The sequence below is a fragment of the Perognathus longimembris genome, chromosome 4 (genome assembly GCF_023159225.1).
Source record: "Perognathus longimembris pacificus isolate PPM17 chromosome 4, ASM2315922v1, whole genome shotgun sequence".
In the NCBI taxonomy this organism is placed as follows: Eukaryota; Metazoa; Chordata; class Mammalia; order Rodentia; family Heteromyidae; genus Perognathus; species Perognathus longimembris.
This window is the reverse complement of record NC_063164.1, coordinates 37,841,472-37,862,762: the sequence shown is the minus strand read 5'-3', so window position 1 is coordinate 37,862,762 and position 21,291 is coordinate 37,841,472. Positions and strand designations below refer to the sequence as shown.

The 21,291-nt window shown below is 35.6% G+C and overlaps 1 protein-coding gene across 6 annotated transcripts in view; it reads left to right on the top strand.

Moving 5' to 3' along the window:
• Pms1 (PMS1 homolog 1, mismatch repair system component) overlaps positions 1–6,424 on the top strand; it is a 77,156-nt gene extending 70,732 nt beyond the window's left edge. For all 6 annotated transcript variants that reach the window (XM_048345092.1, XM_048345089.1, XM_048345091.1 and 3 more), the window contains one exon: positions 5,399–6,424. In XM_048345092.1, coding sequence (XP_048201049.1) covers positions 5,399–5,554 — 156 coding nt within the window. In that variant the 3' untranslated portion in view covers positions 5,555–6,424. The remainder of the gene's footprint in view (positions 1–5,398) is intronic.
• Positions 6,425–21,291: the final 14,867 nt, after the last annotated feature.

The following is a 21,291-nucleotide window of genomic DNA, read 5'->3' as shown; positions in this document are numbered from 1 at the left end:
CTCAGAGCCTCATTTGTTAGGCAAGCACTATACAAACAGGGCTATATTCCCAAACCTTTTTTGTTTAAAAATGTTTTTTTTAATACTGGTTTATTGTCAAAGTGATGTACAGAGAGGTTACAGTTTCATACATTAGGCCTTGGGTACATTTCTTGTACTGTTTGTTACCTCCTCCTTCAATCCCCCCTGTCTCAGTTTTCTACCCACCTTAATAAATTAATAAATGGCTTAAAAATAATAAATATATTCTAAGAGGTGTTAATTATTTTATATCAGTCAGACACTGGTGTTTCACACCAGTCATTGTAGTCAGGAGGCTAAGATCTGGAGGATCTTGGCTAAAAGCCAATCCAGTTGGCAAAGTCTTAAGAGAGTTCATCTCCAAAGTAACCAGCAGAATACTGGGCTCAACTCATATCTTTTTTTAAGGTCAATTGTTATTTTATTTTTTAATTAATTAATTTATTGTCAAAGTGATATACAGAGGGGTTACAGTTTCATACGTAAGGCAGTGAGTAAATTTCTTATCAAACTTACTACTTCCTCCCTCATTTTTCTCCCACTTTTCCTCCTCCCCAATTCCCTCCCCCCAGTACAGTTGGTTTACAGCATATAGTTTTATAAGTATTGCTGTTGCATTGGCTCACTTTTTATCCTTTGTCTCTCCATTTTGATGTTCCCTTTCCCTTTCCTAGTTCCAATAAACACATACACAGTACCCAGGGTATCAAAATCAGTTATAGTGACATCAGGGGTAAAACCTTGGGGAAGAAAGACAAAAGAAAATGGCATAATTTCACATGGTATGTTGAAAAATAACAGCACCAATGATAAACCATTTATTTCCATAACTTGAAGCTCATCATCTTATGTGTTCATATGTACATAGGTATTAAGCTGTTGTTATCTTCTACTAGGACCATCCTCGACATGTACTAATTATTACCAGTTAGGGAAAACATAGAGTTTATGTTTCTCTGGGTCTGGCTCACTTCATGTACTATGATTTTTTCCCTGTCTTTCTATTTCCTTATGAATGGGGCAATGTTATTCTTTCTGATAGAGGCATAGAATTCTATTGTGTATATGTATATTGTATATATTTACCACATTTTCTTGATCCATTCATGTGCTGATGGGCATGTGTGTTGGTTCTGTATTTAGCGATGGTAAATTGTGCTGTGAGAACATAGCTGTGCTGGTGGTTTTAGTGTGGTCTTGCCTGTAATCTTTTGGGTAGATGCCACAAAGTGGAGCTGCTGGGTCATAGGGGAACTCATTTTTAGGCTTTTGAGGAACCTCCACACTGCTTTCCAGAGTGGTTGAACAAGTTTACACTCCCACCAACAGTGTAGTAGGGTTCCCTTTTGGCCAGTGTCTATTTTAAATGCTTCCTCCTAAAATGTTTGAATGTGTTGGTTCCATGTTTTAGCAATGACGAGTTGTGCTGTGATGAACATAGTTGTGCTGGTGGCTTTAGTGTGGTCTTGCTTGTAGTCTTTTGGGTAGATGCCCAAAAGTGGGGCTGCTGGGTCATAGGGGAGCTCTATGTTTAGCCTTCTTAGGAACCTCCACACTGCTTTCCAGAGGGGTTGAACAAGTTTGCATTCTCACCAACAATGTAGTAGATTCCCTTTTGGCCACATCCTCTCCAGCATTTGTTATTATTAGATTTCCTGATAATGGATATTCTTACTGGGGTGAGGTGGAATCTCAATGTTGTTTTGATTTGCATTTCTTTTATGGCCAGTGAAGTAGAGCACTTTTTCTTGTGACTCTTGGCCATTCTCATTTCTTCTTCAGAGAAGTCTCTTTTTAGGTCTTCAGCCCATTTGTTGAGACGGCTGTTGGTTCTCTTGATTGTTTGTTTTGAAGGAATTTAACTTTTTGAGTTCTGTGTATATTTTAGATATGAGGCCTTTGTCCATTGTATGGTTGGTGAAGATCTCTTCCCAATCTGTGGCCTTTCTGTTTATCTTGGAAGCTATATCCTTTGCCCTGCAGAAGCTCTGCAGTTTGATACAGTCCCACTTGTCCAGCCTTTCTTTGATTTGTTGGATTTCTGGGCCTTTCTTGAGGAAGCTTCTTCCAGTGCCAAGGAGTCCTAGAGTTTCTCCTATTTCTTCTTGCAGAGTTTTCAGGGTGTCTGATTTTATTTCCAGGTCTTTGATCCATTTTGAGTTGATTTTTGGTGCAGGATGATAAATAGGGGTCTAGTTTTAGTTTGTTACAGGTGTTGACCCAGTTTTGCCAGCACCATTTGTTGAAGAGTCTGTCTTTGTTCCAACCTGTATTTTTAGCGTCTTTGTCAAAGATTAGGTAGCCTTAGGTCTGTGGGTTCATTTCTGGGTCTTCAGGTCTGTTCCATTGGTCCTCAGGCCTGTTCTATGCCAGTACCAAGCTGTTTTTATTACTGTAGCTTTGTAGTACAATTTAAAGTCTGGTATTGATATTCCTCCTGCACTGTTCTTTCTACTTAGGATTGTTTTTGCTACTCAGGTTTTTTTATTGTTCCATATGAATTTCTGAATTGCTTCCTCTATTTCATTGAAGAATGATGTTGGGATATTGATGGGTATTGCATTGAAATTGTAGATAACTTTTGGTAATATTGCCATTTTCATGATGCTAATCCTCCCAATCGAGGAGCATGGGAAGTTTTTCCATTTCCTTACTTCTGCCTTAATTTCCTTTTTTAGGTTTTTAAAGTTCTCATCATAGAGTTCTTTCACTTATTTGGTTAAGGTTATTCCTAGATATTTTATGGTTTTTGAGGCTATTGCAAAAGGTGTTGCTTTTCTGATTTCAGCCTTACTTTTCAGGTTGTTGGTGTATATAAAAGCCATTGATTTTTGAGGATTTATTTTATATCCTGCTACTTTGCCAAAGTTTTGGATCAGCTCTAGTAGCTTGGGAGTAGATTCTATGGGGTTCTTTAGGTATAGGATCATGTTATCTGCGAAGAGAGAAAGTTTAACTTCATCTTTTCCTATTTGGATCACCTTTATATTTTCTTGTTGCCTAATTGCTCTGACTAGGAATTCTGGTACTATGTTGAAGAGGAGAGGAGAAAGCAGACATCCCTGTCTTGCTCCTGACTGTAAAGGGAATGGCGTTAGCTTTTCACCGTTTAGAATTATGCTCGCTGTTGGTTTGTCATAGACTGCCTTTATTATATTCAGGAATGTTCCCTGGAATCCCAGTTTTTCCAGGGCTTTTATCATAAATGGGTGTTGGATTTTATTGAACACCTTTTCTGCATCTAGGGATAGAACCATGTGATTCTTTCTTTATCTTGCTCCTGTTGATGTGGTGGATTACATTGATTGACTTACATATATTGAACCAACTTTGCATCCCTGGAGTGAATCCAGTTTGATCATGGTGTATGATTTTTTTGATGACTTGTTTAAGTTGGTTGGCCAGAATTTTGTTGAGGATCTTTGCATCGATGTTCATCAAGAGATGGGTCTAGGGCTGGGAATATGGCCTAGTGGCAAGAGTGCTTGCCTCCTACACATGAAGCTCTCCGTTATTCCCAAGCGCCACATATATGGAAAACGGCCAGAAGGGGCGCTGTGGCTCAGGTGGCAGAGTGCTAGCCTTGAGCAGGAAGAAGCCAGGGACTGTACAGTGCTCAGGCCCTGAGTCCAAGGCCCAGGACTGGCCAAAAAAAAAAAGAGAGAGTTCTATCGTTCTCTTTCCTTGATGTGTCCCTGTCTGGTTTGGGGATTAGCATTGTGCTAGCATCTTAGAATGTGTTTGGTAGTGAACTTTCTCTTCCAGTTTCATTGAAGAGTTTGAGGAGTGTGATACTGTTTTGAAAGTGTTGTAGAATTCCGCTGTGAATCCATCTGGACCTGGGCTTTTCTTGGAAGAGAGATCTTTTATTGCACTTTCAATTTCATTGCTGGATATGGGTCTGTTCAGTAGATTTATGTCTTGGTTAATTTGGGCATATCAATTTTTGTTAAGAATTTGTCGACTTCTTCCAGGTTCTCAATTTTGTTGGCATATAATGGTTTGGAAAATAGTCCCTTATTATATTCTGGATCTTTGTTGTTTCTGTGGTGATGTTTTGTCTCTGATCTTGTTTAGTTGGGTGTGCTGTCTTCGTTTTTTGGTCAGGTTTGCTAAGGGTCAGTCTATCCTGTTAATTTTTTTCAAAGAACCAACTCTTTGTTTTGTTGATTCTTTCTATGGTTTTTCTGGGTGCCCAGTCATTTAACTCTGCTCTGATTTTAATTATTTGCTTCCGTTTTTTGGCTTGGGATTTGGCTTGTTGCTCTCTTTCAAGGAGTTTGGATTGCTTTGTTAAGTTTACTCAGAGAAAACTTGAGTCATATCTTGAGTGGTAAAGTGAGTGCTAGCCAAGGCAGCTGGAGACCCTGAGTTCAAACCCCAGTAATGGTGAAAAACAAAGCAAAAATCTTTTTTTCTTCCATCGTAAACTTATGGTGGTAAATTTATGATTCTTTGCAATACCATTATTTCTTGGGTTCATTTTGAGAATCTCACAGATGAGATTTTTTCCCCCCAGTTAATTTCTGTAGTTAGGCCCCTTAGAATTGATTCCAGTTCAACTTAAACCATATTCTTGTCTAAAATTAATTGTAATAGTTCTAAGCCCGAATCTCTTAGCAGAAGAAAGACAAAGTAAAAGATATAAACTGTTGAATAAATGGAAGTTTTACTTTTCTAAACAGCATCCACTGAAAATTAGAAGTGTGGATAGTAGGGATTGTTGGCAAGACCTCTTTCTTTTTTTTTTTTTTTTTGACCTGCCTCCAACCTCACTTCACATAGCAGTGACTAATTACAGTAAAATGTGAAAGTATCAAGCTTTGTTTAAAAAAACAACAACAAACAAAAAAAACCAGAAACCCTGCTTATTTTCTGTGTATTCATATTAAAAGTTAATCAGGTCACTGTCTGAGAAGGTGATGTGCCTCTTGCCTGATTACTCTTCCTGCTCATTTTTTCTTTTTAGTAATTGTGCTACATTCATTCAGAACTTCTTACCTCTGTGCCTGAAATACTTTTTTTCCCCACAATCTTTGCATAACAGTAAATTTAAACAGCTTTAAAATGCTGTATTTTAATGTAAGCTTTGCCAACCACAAATCACTTTATAAAGTTGCCTAATTGAATGCATTATTTATTCACTATAATTTTCTTTGTCATATGTTTTCTGTTCTTCTGCACTAGGATACAACTTTCATAGGAGCAAGGATCTTGTTTTCATGTTCATTTTATATCACCAAAACATAAAACATGGGTGTTTCATATTCATTGAGGGAACAAAAAGAAGTAATCAGTTTTCTTATTTCTTCCTAGGATGTTATTTTTCTTGCTTTGGGGAATATTATGATAAAATGTATGACTTTTCTTTTCACAGGGAGAAGCAGTACGTCTATCTAGACAACTACCTATGTATTTACCAAAAGAAGACATCAAAAATATAATCCATAGAATGAAGCATCAGTTTGCAAATGAAATTAAAGGGTGTGTTCATGGTCGTCCATTTTTTCATCATTTAACAAACCTTCCATAAACTTCTTAATTAAATATGTTTAAGAATATTACTGTTGATACCAATGAGAACATGAAAGGATGAGTCCGTTTTTAAACCACTTTTTATTATCATGTGTTAAATTATGAATGAAAATTCTCTGGCTTATTTGTATGTTGAAAAAGGTTCAAAAGTTGTAAAACCAATTTAATAAATCATTACAGGCTATATTTATATTTTATCCTCACAGCCTTCACTATAGTTCCCATGTTGAGTACAGGTAGTTTTTTCTTGAATGGTTCTCCTTTTCAGGCAGAACTTTCCCATCACACAGTCTCAGCTGCTGTACTTAATAAGACTTGTCTGTATTGTGTAAAGTAAGATAAAGAGAAAGGAAGTAGGAGAACTAGTAAGATGAAGTTTAGAAGAGAAGTAATGTAACTTCTAAAAACCTGCCACTTGCCTCCATCTTGAGAGTAATAGCTTAGCTGATGCTGCCTCTTTCTTATGTTGTTTGGTCTTTGAGGTCAAAATTTTGCAAAGAACATAGGGAGACATAAATTTTTAACAGAATTAGGGGTAAGATCACTTTATTTAAGTGCATCCTTTCTAAAAAGGCCAGCACACAGTGCATTTGCTCAGCAGAAGATGCTAGACATAATGTCAAGTATAATGCTTGAAATTCTTCCTTTGCCCAGCCTTTTTTCTTCGGCCAAAGTTGTCTATTTCCCATGACCCAAATACTGCTTTTTCTTTTATCTTTCTTTATAAATATAGGACACCTTTCTTAAAGTAATCCTTTTCAACTGGTTAAAAGAACTGGAGAAAAGAATAGCTCAACAAGAAGAGAGTAAGAAAATTTGTATTGCACATTTGTACCAACTCTAATAAAAATGAAGACTCACTTTTAAATATAGTCAATATTGGTTCTTTCAGAGTCTCCTAAATAGAGAAGCCCACATTTTTCTTTCTAGTCCAGAAATCTACCAAATCAGTTTAGTAGTAATGGCAGCAGTTTATCACTTATTTGCTAGATACATTAAGCATTTGTAGTCTTATGTTACTGCTTGGCACAAGAAGTAGGACCTAAAGAGTCACGTGGATCCACTGAATTTGAGGACTGGGGAGGTGAATATATAATATTCTCTGACACTACTTTTTAATAAAGGCTTGTTGAAATAAATCACCTTTGAGTTGTACTGGCTTTTTGATGGGAGATGAGTGGCTCAAGCAAGTGACAAGTGAGTCGGCTACTTTTTCTGGAACAGGAGCCTAGTTGAGCTGAAGGAAGGCCTCTTGAGCCCACATTAGGTCCAGGCTCTTGGCCTCCAAGTTGACAACCTACAATTGCCCCATTTCCTCCCCTCTATCTGACCCCATTCTCTCCTCTTCCCTTACCCAAAAGCTGGCAGCAGCATTCCAAACACACAGGACAAAATGGCTAGAGTAGATGATGGCAATTGAGCCCGGGCCCTGTGGTTGGAGGTAACCACTGTTGTGAGCTGGGCAGTACCTGGGAGTAAAAGGCCAGGTAGGAATATCCAGAGAAAAGACCCCAAACTCCATATTCTTTTTTTTTTTTTGCCAGTCCCAGGCCTTGGACTCAGGGCCTGAGCACTGTCCCTGGCTTCTTTTTGGCTCAAGGCTAGCACTCTGCCACCTGAATCACAGCGTCACTTCTAGTCTTTTCTATATATGTGGTGCTGGAGAAATCGAACCCAGGGCTTCATGTATATGAGGCAAGCACTTTTACCACTAGGCCATATTCCCAGCCCACCCAAACTCCATATTCTAAATGACTTGTTCTAGGCTGTGGTGTTAGAGCCTTGGCTTTCTAGAGAAAAGACTTTAAAATGTTGATTCCCTAAAGTGCTGTTGATAACCAAGTGTATTAAAATTCTTGTAGCAGAACTCATCTTGAGCAACATCCACAGGGGTGGTGAGGCCTGCAGACTCCCCCTGAACTAAGTTTTGTCAAGATAAAAACTAGCCATGTGTATTAGGTTTTAGATGTTTAACGTACTAAAAAATGCTAGGCCTGAGTTTAAATGGACATTTTTGTTTTCATTGATTTTTATTCAGTTGTTGGGGCTCATTTGGAATCCATCCCATCACAGCCTGCATTCCTTAAATAAAATTGTATTTATTTCTCCAAACATTTGATTTGCCTCTTTAATTTTCATTATATCTTTGCAAAATTCCTTCAGTCTCATAAAATGGAAGGATAGGGAAAAGCCATTAAATACGTTTAGGTTAGGGTCTACAATTTAAAAATAGGGTAGCTCTTCACAAATACAACCAGAGTTGACTGGCAAATTAAAGTGCCAGTACTGATATCAAAATACTTGAATGAACTAGACTTATTCTTGGAATTGGTCCATTTTACATAAACCAGTGTTCATAAATAAGTAGCAACTAACAACAATTATTTTTAAGAGACTAGAAGCTTAGATTTACTGGAGTGAACAGATATTTTCCATTTCAAAAGTTGGTAGTGTCATTAAAACAAAGGTGAATACTGAAAAAAATAGTGAATTTTATGGATAAACCAAATGAAAATGTCTGCAAAAAATTAGATAATGTTACCTATTTAAAAACAACGGGCTGGGGATATAGCCTAGTGGCAAGAGTGCCTGCCTCGGATACACGAGGCCCTAGGTTCAATTCCCCAGCACCACATATGCAGAAAACAGCCAGAAGCGGCGCTGTGGCTCAAGTGGCAGAGTGCTAGCCTTGAGCGGGAAGAAGCCAGGGACAGTGCTCAGGCCCTGAGTCCAAGGCCCAGGACTGGCCAAAATAAATAAATAAATAAATAAATAAATAAATAAATAAATAAATAAAAACAACAACACTTAAAAGCCTTTATTGTTTCCAGCAATACTAGCAATACACCAATGGGTTGTTACCATTGCTGCCTTGAGGTTGTTTCTTCTATGTAGTGGATTTTGGATCACAATTTTTATTCCTCTTTAGAGACTACATATAAATGTAATTTTTTTTTCTAAAATCCTGTCTTAATAGTTATCAAAATTGTGGTTGCATCAGATTTCCCTGGAACTTGTTTTAAAAGATTGCTTGGGGGGCTGGGGATATAGCCTAGTGGCAAGAGTGCCTGCCTCGGATACACGAGGCCCTAGGTTCGATTCCCCAGCACCACATATACAGAAAACGGCCAGAAGCGGCGCTGTGGCTCAAGTGGCAGAGTGCTAGCCTTGAGCGGGAAGAAGCCAGGGACAGTGCTCAGGCCCTGAGTCCAAGGCCCAGGACTGGCCAAAAAAAAAGATTGCTTGGCACTGGGGCCAGAGTACCTTATTCTGTGGATCTGGGATAGGACCACAGGTGAAGCTAACACCACTGTAAAGAGCGATTCTGTAGATGTAAATTCCCTCTGTAGATCTAAATTCTAACAAACCCAACTCATTTCTTTTAGCTGGTATTTTTCTTATTGGCTTATGTAAAGTCATCATCTTAGTAAAAATGAAAGTAGGATTTAGATAAATGCCTATTCATCTATTACAAGATAAACAATTGTTTCTCATAAGCAGGATCTCCAATAACCTCATTATAACTAGATATGCCTACCTTAATATTAGCCATATATAAATCTCCAAACTAGATCATAAAATAAAATTTTTCATAAAATAAATTAGTTGGGGTCAGGAGTTAAAGATGTCCTTGACCCTGCTCAAGTTGTATTTAAAATCAGAAATTTTCCCATCTTTTCAGTTATGTACTTATTTATGCAGTGGTGTTCATTGAGTATCAACAGTTAAAATGGAAACACTACTTGCCTCTAGGGGCCAAAATGATTGCAACCTAAGTGTTAGAATTGTTACAAGTGTTACCTAAGTGTTACAATGTTTCCATTGGGGTGGGGGGCCTATGGAAGAAACCAGTAAAGATTAGAGAAGAAATTTTTTATAAGAAGTTTTGAGTTTTGGAATGGCATGTACCTGTGCATTCTGAGTATAGTGAATAAAGAAAATGGAGACTGGATTCCAATGATAGTACCTTGGTCAAAAAGGATCTCATAGGTCTTTAAGGATTTCAGACTTTTTCACCCTAATGACTGAGAAGGTTATAAATGTAAAGTTGAAAATAAGTTTGGAGACTTACTCATCAGGTGATGAAAATTGGTGGTTTAAGTGATCCAAATCAAAAGAAGTAATAGTTTAGTGGAAACAAAGCTTGGAGAGAGCTATTGAGGCCTTCATAAATTTTCAGGGTTTTCATTTTAGATTCTATAGAAAGCAAAAAAAAAAAGTAAAAAGAAGTGAATTTGTGGTGATTGTTGGTTATTAGAACAGAGGCTAGATTTACTACCCAGTTCTGTACAAAAGAGATATAAACATGCATTTTCAAATTTGAGGCCTTTGGGGAAGCAAATTTAGTTTTTAGTGTTAACTAAATGTAATAGTATTTACTGACAGATTACTTAATCACTCTAATTTGGAAGGTAGCATTAATACCCAGATCTCAATAAAACAAAGCAATTACTGGCAATTTAAGTGATCTTTAATATTTAATTTTTTTGTTTTTTTTTTTTTTTTTTTTTTTGGCTAGTCCTGGGCCTAGGACTCAGGGCCTGAGCACTGTCCCTGGCTTCTTCCCGCTCAAGGCTAGCACTCTGCCACTTGAGCCACAGCGCCACTTCTGGCCGTTTTCTGTATATGTGGTGCTGGGGAATGGAACCTAGGGCCTCGTGTATCCGAGGCAGGCACTCTTGCCACTAGGCTATATCCCCAACCCTTTTTGTATTTTTTAAGAATGTTCCTATAGGTATTTTAATTATGTTTTAACATGCAGCATAGAAATGAATGACAAACTGATAAAAAATTACAACAGGATCAAGCATATTTTTGGAAGAAACTGGTATATTTTCCACACATGAATTTACTATTCTTTAATCAAAAAATATTTGTATTTGATAAGCATTTTTGTTTTAAACTTGATCTCTTATCTTGAGACAATGGTAAATTACAAGTGTATTTGCAAAGCCATGATGCTGTACTGCCTTAAGTACATTTTCTCCCATGGAAATCATTAAGTATCTATAAAGGTACTTATTACATAATATGAAGTTCATTGACTTTAAAAAAATTTTTCTACTTAAATATATATATATATATATAATTTCTCCTCATAGCAAGTGATGACCTTTCATCCCAGAAGAAAACAAGATTTCCTTCCATATGTGCAGCTTTTCTTCTTTCTATTTTCCTTCTTTTTTTCTTTCCTTCATTCCTTCACCTCCTTTCTTCTCCCACTTCCTCTTCTACTCTTTATCTTCTCTCTGAATGGCCCCATCACATGCATTACTCTATGGAGAGCAAGCTGGCCTTGAACCCAAGACCTTCCTGCTTCAGTATCTCAAATGCTTGAATTACAAGAGTGTGGCACAAGGCTTAACCTACACATGCAGTTTTAAATCATCAGAGATTTTATTAAAGCAATCACATATTCACTGTTTTCCCCTGCCTATTTTCATCCTCAAATGGGATGAAAAGTGGGGCACTAGTGGCCCACACCTGTAATGTAAACTACCTAAGAGGCGGAGGTCTGAAATCCTGGTTTGAAGCCAGCTGGAACTGAAAAGTGTATCCCCAATTATCCACAAAAAAAAAAAGGTAGAAATAGAGGTGAGGCTCAAGTGGCAGTTTGCCACGTTTGGGCAAAACAATCTAAGGGACAGTGCCCAGGTACTCAGTTCAAACCAATACTGGCTGGGGGGGAAAAAAAAAAGGTTTTAAGTATCCATCTGCCTCCAAAGTTGAAGAAAGAGTACATCACTTCTAAGTTTCAACAGTTTTGAAAAAATGTATATAGTTGGTTTATGACCTAAGTTCCTTTTGATCTTTAATGTGCATATCAATATCTAGGCATGTTGTCATTCAATAAGTCTGGGATAGGGTCTGATATTCTGTATTCCAAAATGATGTTTATCACACTTGGGTTAAGGAGAGTGTTCATAATCCCTTGGCTAAATACTTAAAACACATCAGATAGATTTTGAATCTGTTTAGGCTCTCCATTTTTGGTGGGAAGTCAGGTTTATGTGACATCACTCTCCATTCAGTTGGATTTATACATTCTAAAGAAAAAAAGATGTTACAAAGGCAGTTGACTCCACCATCCATTATTATTTTGTAAACACAAGCCATTTTCTTTAAGAAGGTGGAATCTATTCTTTTTCTCCTTTGAGTAGAGGGCTAGTTTATGACTACACATTAAATCATAATGAAAATAGTGAAATCTTTCAGCTTTCCTTCTATCTTCAAATTGTTGCTCAGGAATCTTCATTGTATGAGAAAGTATAAGTTAGCCTGGTTAAAAAAGGGCTATGTGGGCTGGGAATATGGCCTAGTGGCAAGAGTGCTTGCCTCGTATACATGAGGCCCTGGGTTCGATTCCTCAGCACCACATATACAGAAAATGGCCAGAAGGGGCGCTGTGGCTCAAGTGGCAGAGTGCTAGCCTTGAGCAAAAAAGAAGCCAGGGACAGTGCTCAGGCCCTGAGTTCACGGCCTAGGACTGGAAAAAAAAAAAAAAAAAAAAGGGCTATGTGAAGACAGATGCTTGGCTAGTTTCTCATTCTAGCTATCCCAGTTCAAGTGCTACACCTGGAGTAAAGAAACCTTCAGATAATTCCACAATCTACTACTATCTGATTGCAACCATGTAGGAGATAGCCCAAGCAAAACCTACCCAGCGGAAATTTCCATTCCACAGAATTGTGAAAGATAAATTGTTAAACTACTAAGTTTTGGAGTGGTTTGTTATACAGGAAAGGTGAACATTACACTTACATAAACTAAAGTAAGGAGTTTTATGAATGAGGTGTCTTTAATCTTCCAGAAAATGATAGGTTTAGGAGTTGCAAATTCTGGATTTGTTTTCATAATATAAATTTCTCATGCAACATAGCATTTTATAACTATATATAAATAATTTATAAATCTATATAACATAATTTTATAAATTAAAAATGTATAGGTTTATAAAATTATTTATTAATTTAAAGTATTATTGGTTTCTGTGTTGATACTGTGGCTCTAACTCAGACTTCCTCATACTCACTTGGCTTGCTTGTTTATCTCTAGTACTCTTTGTAAGGAGGAAGATGCTCAAGTCCAGGTAGAAAGCTTTGCAGTACTTAGTCCTCTAATGCATGGATTAAGGGTATTGGTCCAGTAGTTGAAAGAAAAAAGACTTACACATAGATTCAACAGGACTTGATGCCTTTATTATTCATATATATGAAAAAATATTATGACATATAATAATTATATGTAATATGTAAAACAACATAATACATTGTTATGTAATTGCTATATAATCATACTGATTATATAATTAAGTATATTTAACATAAATATGTATAAATTTTATAAATTTATATATCTATTATATAACATAAGCATGATATTTTTATATATAAACTTATTTTCTTAAATGAACTTTGGGCTAGTGAGGCCTCACTAGCCACAGTGGGATTGAATGAAACTTTATTTTATTTGCAGGGATCAAAATGAGGGTCCTACATAACTGGGTAAGTACCTACCATTGAGCACACTTTTTCTTCATTCTCCACTGTTGTTGGTGGTTTTTTTTTCTTTTTAATGCATGTCCTAAGGCTTGAGCTAAGGGTGTGGGCACTCTACCTGAGCTTTCTTTGTTCAACACTAACAGAATTTTACTCATTTATTAAAATAATATATCATTTGCTTGAAAATGAATGGACCTAAGAAAATGTTCTATAACAGTTATATAAATTTAAATTTATGGATTTTATAAGATTAATATTGTATCATAAAATATAATCTATTTTAAAGAATGTTCCGTGTGCAGTTGTGAAGAATGTATATTCTGTTGCTATGACATAATTGTTCTACATAGATCTATTTGTCCCTGGCCCATAGATTTAGAGTGCAGTTCAAATTCAGTGTTAACTTACTTATTTGCTGTCTATATATTCTTTTCATTGTTTACAATGAGGTACCAAAGCCTCCTACCTTACTGTATTGTTATGTACTTCTATTTTCAAATCTATTAAGGTTTTGGGGTATTTAAATGTGCAAATATTGGATTCACACACGGTTACAAGCATTGCATTCACTTGTTGAATTAACTCCTTTACCATTACACAATGGACTCATTTTATTCTTTTCATGATTTCTGGCTCATTTGTCTAATTTGTCTGATGCAAGAATAGTCACTTTTGCTTTATTTTGGTTACCATTACATGGAATGCATGCCCTCAAAGCTAAGGTAAGTGTCTTGTAGACAGCATATTGTTGTACACAATATATTGTTTGTTTGTTTTTGTCCAGTTAGCTACATCATCATCATCATCATCATTATATTATTATTACTATTATTATTATTATTATTATTACTATTATAACTGTGTCAGTCCTGAGGCTTGAACTCAGGACTTGGGCACTGTTCCTAAGCTTTTGTGCTCAAGGCTACTTATCTACCATTTTGTTTGTTTTTATTTGGGGGGGGGGGCGGCCAGTCCTGGGTCTTGGACTCAGGCCTGAGCACTGTCCCTGGCTTCTTCCCACTCAAGGCTAGCACTCTGCCACTTGAGCCACAGCGCCGCTTCTGGCCGTTTTCTGTATATGTGGTGCTGGGGAATCGAACCTAGGGCCTCGTGTATCCGAGGCAGGCACTCTTGCCACTAGGCTATATCCCCAGCCCCCTTATCTACCATTTTGACATTTTGAGCCACAGCATCATTTTTGACTTCTTGGTAGTTAACTGGAGATAAGAACCTCACAGACTTTCTTGCCTTGGATAGCTTTGAGCTGCAATGCTCAGATCACAGCCTCCTAAGTAGCTAGGATTACAGGTGTGAGCCACCTGCACCTGGAACGGTCATTGTTTTTGAGAGGAGAAGTTACCTGTGATTTTGTTAGGAAGTAAAACAGGGATCTATTCAGCCACTGGTAAGCTTCTGAGATGCCTAGCTGTTAACTTTTTTTTTTTGAATGGGAGAAATTAATCCATTTACATTGGATTAAGTTACATTAGTAGAGGTAATGACTTATTCTTTTCATCTTGTTTCCTGGGCACTTTGAAGATTCTTTGTTCCTTCCTCTTTGCTGTCTTCCTTTGTGATTGATTTTTTGTAACTGTATACTTTACCTTTTTTCTCTTTATCTTCTTTTGGATATCAATGATAAGTTTATCATTTTGTTTTACCAATGAAACTTACATCAAATGTAGATATAAGAGCCTATTTTAGGTGATAACAATTTAGCTAACAACTCTACATTTTTATTTCTCTTTACCACCCCTAATTTTGCCTTAACTGTCATTTACATTATTTTATTTTACTTATTTATAAAAAATATATTGTATCCATAGCTATTTTTATACTTAGTAGTTTAAGATTTCTTAATTTTTTTAATTTTTAGGCAAAAATCATTCTTACTTTATAAAGCATGTATTTACTGTATAAAAGTTTTGAATTGACATTTTTATTAATAATTATATACTTCAACCTTTGTGATGAACAACTGCTGCTTTTAATAGTGATACTAAATCTACATTTACAATTTATCTGTGTGTATATGTATGTGTGTGTGTGCGCACACATGTGTGTGTAAGTAGCTTGAACTCAGGGTCTTCCACTCTTGCTTGACTTTTTCTCTCAAGCCTGGCACTCTTCCAACTGAGCCATGCCTTCACTTCCTGCATTTTGCTGGCTAATTGAAGCTAAGAGTCTCTCTGCCTGAGCTCACTATGAATCCAGATCAGGAGTACAGGGTTGAGCCACTGGTTCCTTACTAGAATCGTGTCAATATCTTTTTCAAGTATAAACATTTCTGTCAGAATAGGGATTATTTCTTTTTAAAGTAGCATATTAATGTATACTAAGCACAAAAAATTCACAATCCTCTAAACTTGTTTTTCTTAATAGGCCCAATATCTATGTTTGGTTTGGTTTTATACATAGATTAGCTTCCTAAATATAAAACATAATAGGACATACTCTAAACCTAGTGTTATTACCTAAATTTTGTTATTTCAGTGATTTATTACTTCAAATAGACGAAGTAGATATTTACCTGTGTATTAAAATATTGCTAAATAAAATTGAGCATGATGGTGCATACCTATAATCCTAGCTGAAAAGGTGGAGGTGGGAGGATCTGGAATTCAATGACAGCCTGGGAAAGTTATCAATACCCTTTCTTAAAAGAAAGGGGTGCAGATGGAGGCTGAAGTAGTAGAGTGACCTGGTTTTAATCCGCAGTACTATATACAAAAAAAAACTAAATTAATATGCAAATGCAATTTTATAACATCTGCTCTTTATTTTTTAAAGTCCTTGAGAACATGAAGCATGTTTAAAAAACTAGCTTAGCAGTAATTAAGTACAATTGTAGCCTTACATCAGAGAATAGTATAGTGTGTATTTTATTATGTTTTTGTTTGTTTGAGTTCATAATAGCCCAAAAGTCTCGATTCACAGACAAAAATGTTGCATTTACCTGAATACATCCCTGAGAGTAGGCCTAGTTGGGCTGATCTGAATAAATACCAACATGTTCAATGCATAAATATACTTTCTAATCAATTATACAATTGTAAGAAGAAGCAATCTCTTCTGTCAAAATAAAATGTCTCCATCTTATAAGCAGTTGCTCTTGTATACCAATATTTCTTTATATTGATATTTCCTGGAATTATTTCCTTCTTGGCTTCAATTATAACCATCATCTGTGTTGTTTGGCGTTAAAGAATGACCTCTGTTGAGTGGGTGGGAATTTTCCATTGACTTTACCAACTGTAATGTTCCAACTGTAAATGTTCCAAGTCCTGTTCCCAACTAGCTGTGATGAGAATACGTGCCCTAACCTCCAAAAGGACAAACCACTTCCCAGTGGGAACCTTTCACTAATGGAGTGCTTTCTAACTTCCTTGTATTACCTCATGACCCTGATAACCAATTGTAAAAGAAGAAATGTGAGTCTGATTCCTTAGCAATAAGACAAAGGGACATAGAGTTCATTTCACTTAGCATCATCTTATGCATTCATAAGGGCATAGCTATTAGGCTCTTGTGATTCTCCGCTGTGACTGGCCTAAACCTGTGCTAATTATTCCCAATGAGGGAGACCATAGATTCCATGTTTCTTTGGGTCTGGCTCACTTCACTTAGTATAATTTTTTCCAAGTCTTTCCATTTTCTTACAAATGGGGCAATGTCATTCTTTCTGATAGAGGCATAAAATTCCATTGTGCATATGTACCACATTTTCTTGATCCATTCGTCTACTGATGGGCATCATAGAAGCAACTGTTATATCACTGTTGTAATTACTTTCAACAGGCCATGTGAAACCGTAGCTTCTATTGTTGATAATCCTCTTGTATCCCCTCCCTGTGGTTGTACCCGCACTATCATTGTATTTTATCTGAGTACACTGGAAACTGTATGTACTGGTATTAGAACGAGGGAAGTGAAAGGGCATATCAAAATCGAGAGACAAAGGATAAAAAGACAAACAACTCCAAAAGCAATACTTGCCAAACCATTTGGTGTAAACCAACTGAACAATGCATGGGGGGAGAGGGAGAGGGGGAGGGAGGAGGGAAGGATGAGGGAGGAGGTGACAAACAGTACAAGAAATGTACCCAAGGCCTAATGTATGAAACCATAATAACCTCTCTGTACATCACTTTGACATTAGATCTAAATAAATAAATAAAGTAACTTAAAACAAAAAGACAAAGGGACAGTGTCACTCCTTGGGTTAGAATAAAGATGAGGCAAACCACTCTGCCTACTTAGATCTGAGAAGTGGCAGACCACTCTTCTGTATAGAAGTAAAATGCCTTGAGTAATATACTAGATCTCTTGTTTGTCTATTCATTTCTGACACCAGAAAGTTGCATATTTCCAATATTATCTTAAGAATCTGAAATTTGTACAAAGATGGCAAAAATATATTCTATTTTTTAAGATAAGTATTCTATTTTCTGTCTTTCTGACTCTCCTCCTTACCTTCCTCTCCTCCCCTACTCTGTCCCTTCTTCCCTAATTGTAAGATTTTTGAAGTATATCAAAATTTTTCTTTATTACTATTAATAGTTGGAATAAAAAAGTAAATTGCTTATGTAATATTAGTACAGGGGCACTTAATTACTTTCTCAGTGAACACAGACAATTTCAGAATGTAAAACAAGATAATATGTAGTATATAGAGACTGGACAGTATTTGTCTTAAGTTTTACCTCAATATTTTTAAAGCATTGTTTACATCTAAAGTGAAGAAAAAAATTTTCAAAAGGGTTTCTTAAGTATTATACTACAAGTTTACTGAGGCAAAAAGTTATTGAATCTTTGGGAATGTATTGATCAATTCTGCCCATCTGGAAAAAAAAAGTCAAAAAAAGGTGAAAGGAAAGGAGTCTTGTATATCCTCAGAATTTGCAAAATGATTAACTTCATCTTTGTTGTAAGAATTACAAATAACATTTGGGATTGTTCAAATTTTATAGGGCAGATGGCTGCTAATGTCATACAATTGAATTAAAACTTATCTGAAAATATGGTGATGATTATACATTTGTTATTATTTTGGAAGTAATATATCAGCTAGGATAGAAGAAATAGATGCATTGAGACGAATATATTCTGAAACTGGTTTAGAAAATTTATTAACCTCTTACCTTTCTAAAAATTTCAAGCCAGAGTTACAGTTCTATATTTGATTAGTAGGTGAGTAAGTATGCAATGTAAAAATACTATTCCAATATCTCACAATTCTGGCCATAATCATGTGTAGTAGAAAATTAGTCATTAGTTTGATATAGAAAACTAAATATACAGTATACAGCTTAATCTAGAAATTTTTGGTTACTAGGGAAAGCCATTTTTAATTACTTTAAAGTCTATCTTGAAAGAATTGATAGTGCTTTTCTCTCTTGATTATCATATTGTGTTACTTTCCCTGAATTAATGAGTGATTAATTGTGTTAGTACTGCTTAAAGATCCTTAAGACCCCTTTATTTGTTTTACTTTATTTAAAGCCCCTTTATTTCTTGTTACTCCTATTTTTTCCTTTATATGTATCTTAACCCCTCATTTAAATAATACAAATTTGGTGTTACTCCTTATGAACATCTTAAAATACAAACAAGTATGTAATTAATATAACACCTATAGTTGTGGCATCAATTGGAAAATGTAACATTACCTGGTGAAAATTCTTTCAAATTGCACGATACATTATATAAATTGGCATATTATAGCACATCCTTAATATGTCATACTTTTTGCAGTTATAATTATTATGATAAAAAATTTAGGTAGTTTGTATAAATTATTATATATAATAATTAAGTTTATGAAGGCCAAAAGACTTATGAAGTCTCTCAAACTCAATTTTTTGTATGATTTTTTATTACTATATATGTTTAGTTAATTTATGAGTGAGGCAATCACATAATCTATGGCATGTTTCAAAGGTAAATGTATCATAGTTTTATTACATTTTAAGCAATTAAACCACAACAAAACTGCTGTTTTTATTTTTAATGCAAAATCTTTGCTTTTTTCTTTTGGTTGCCTTAGAAAACTTAAACATTAAGGGCTGAGTGTGTGGCTCAAAAGTATTTGCAGGTATACCTAGTTTACGTAAGACATGGATTCAAAGCCCCCCATATAACAAAAACAAAACCCTCCCTAAGAAGCAAACTAATACATTTCACTGATCATAATCTAAAGTACCAGAAACACTATTATTCAGTATTGATGTGGATGAAGACTCCATTCTACTACAAAACTGTGTTTTATTGGAATTTAAGATTATTTGTAACTAAGCAAATGAGGACAAAGCACTAGGCAGAAATCTGAATGCTTTGTGTAATACTGAATAAGCAAAAGCCATATAGAGTGTTTTTTCCTCCTGAAGGACTCTTTAAATGTACATATTGATTTCTTTTTCTAAAGCTAATTTAATAAATTTCTTTATTTTAGGAAAAGAAAGTGACTGGAACACTTCAGATGCTTAATATTGATTCACCCCTAACTTTTCCAGTTTTATATGTGGCCAAGGTAAATTATGTCTTTAAAAATAATTTTATTATATTTATTAGAGTGTTATAGAGAGGGACTATCAGTTCCTAAGTCAGGTGGTGAGTACATTGCTTTTTTTGAACAATGTCACCCCTTCCTTTACTTAGCCCCCATATGCCCCTTCCATTCTTGCCCACAAGTTACATAGGTAATTTTCCTCATATTGTATACTGAACAACTTAATTGCATTTGTTCACCCTTCCTCTTTCCCTTTCCACTCTCCCCATTTTTGCCTCACTCCAGAAGAAAACAAAATCCCCAAAGCACAAACAAACATCACCACAGTTCATAATAACAATAACAACAACAATGTTTCCGTTTCCTGGAGTTTGTTTCAATACACAGTATTTTAAATGTCCAGAGAAGTTACACTTTTGTGTTCCTTCTTTAAAACTATTCTCCTTTAGTTTGACTATGTGTAAATACCTAGAGTGCTGTATAGCTTATCATGGCCAGTTGTATTTTAGATCTAGCTTCCACATATGAGAGAAAACGTGTCATTTGTCTCTCTGAGCTTGGCTTACCTCACTTAGCATTATTTGTTCTTGATCCGTCTATTTCCTTGCAAATGACATGATCTTATTCTTTCTAATAGATGAGCAAATTCCATTTCAAGGTAAAATATTTCAATGTTCTGTCTTATTAATTCCTTATTATTTGCATTTGTACTGGTTTTGACATTATGATGTCACTGCTATAAATTATAAATCAAAAATATCCATATTTGCTAAGTTATTAGCATTGAATATTTTCTTTTGCCCAGGAGGTTTTAACATGATTTTAATATTCTTTTTTTTTTCTTTTTTTTTTTTTGCCAGTCCTGGGCCTTGGACTCAGGGCCTGAGCACTGTCCCTGGCTTCTCTTTGCTCAAGGCTAGCACTCTGCCACTTGAGTCACAGCGCCACTCTGGCCATTTTCTGTATATGTGGTGCTGGGGAATCGAACCCAGGGCTTCAAGTACACAAGGCAAGCGCTCTTGCCACTAGGCCATATCCCCAGCCCCATGATTTTAATATTCTATATGTGAAACAGAAGAAAAATACAGAAGGCCAAATCTATATAAATTACATTTTACTCTTTAAGCTTTAGAGAAGTGATTAAGATTATTTAATAAAAAAGAATTTTCTCATGGCCCCTAGATGTAGATACAAATGGAAACAGATTAGCCAAAGTACTTGTCAAAATAAATTGTAAGCTAAAACTTCATAATCATTTATGGTTTAAAATAGTGAATCCGATACAGTGTTGCTTCATAATTTTAATGCCCTTTGCAGTAAATTTGATATAGAACAGTTGCTAAAGAAACCCTTTTCAAATATGTGACCATTTTTATGGAAAACATCTGGGGGTAATTATAATTAGTTCAGGATGTGTATTATTTGTTTTTAAAATTCTGGAATTAGTGGAGAAAGAAGCATCTTTCCCTTAATGACTACAGTAATCCAAATTATTATGGCAAAAACATTTATGTTGTTGAAAGCTGTGGCTTAGACAGTAATTTTAGAGTATTCCAAAAGGAAGTGAGGAGTAACTTTTATGTAAAATGCCAAATTGGCACTTTACACCTGTTAGTGTGTATCGTTTAGAACAGCTGTGTCTTTTATTATCAGTAAACAGATGCAGAAAGTAATGGAATGTTTTAAAGCAATATGTTAATCCTGTCTTCCACTACTGAACTGTCT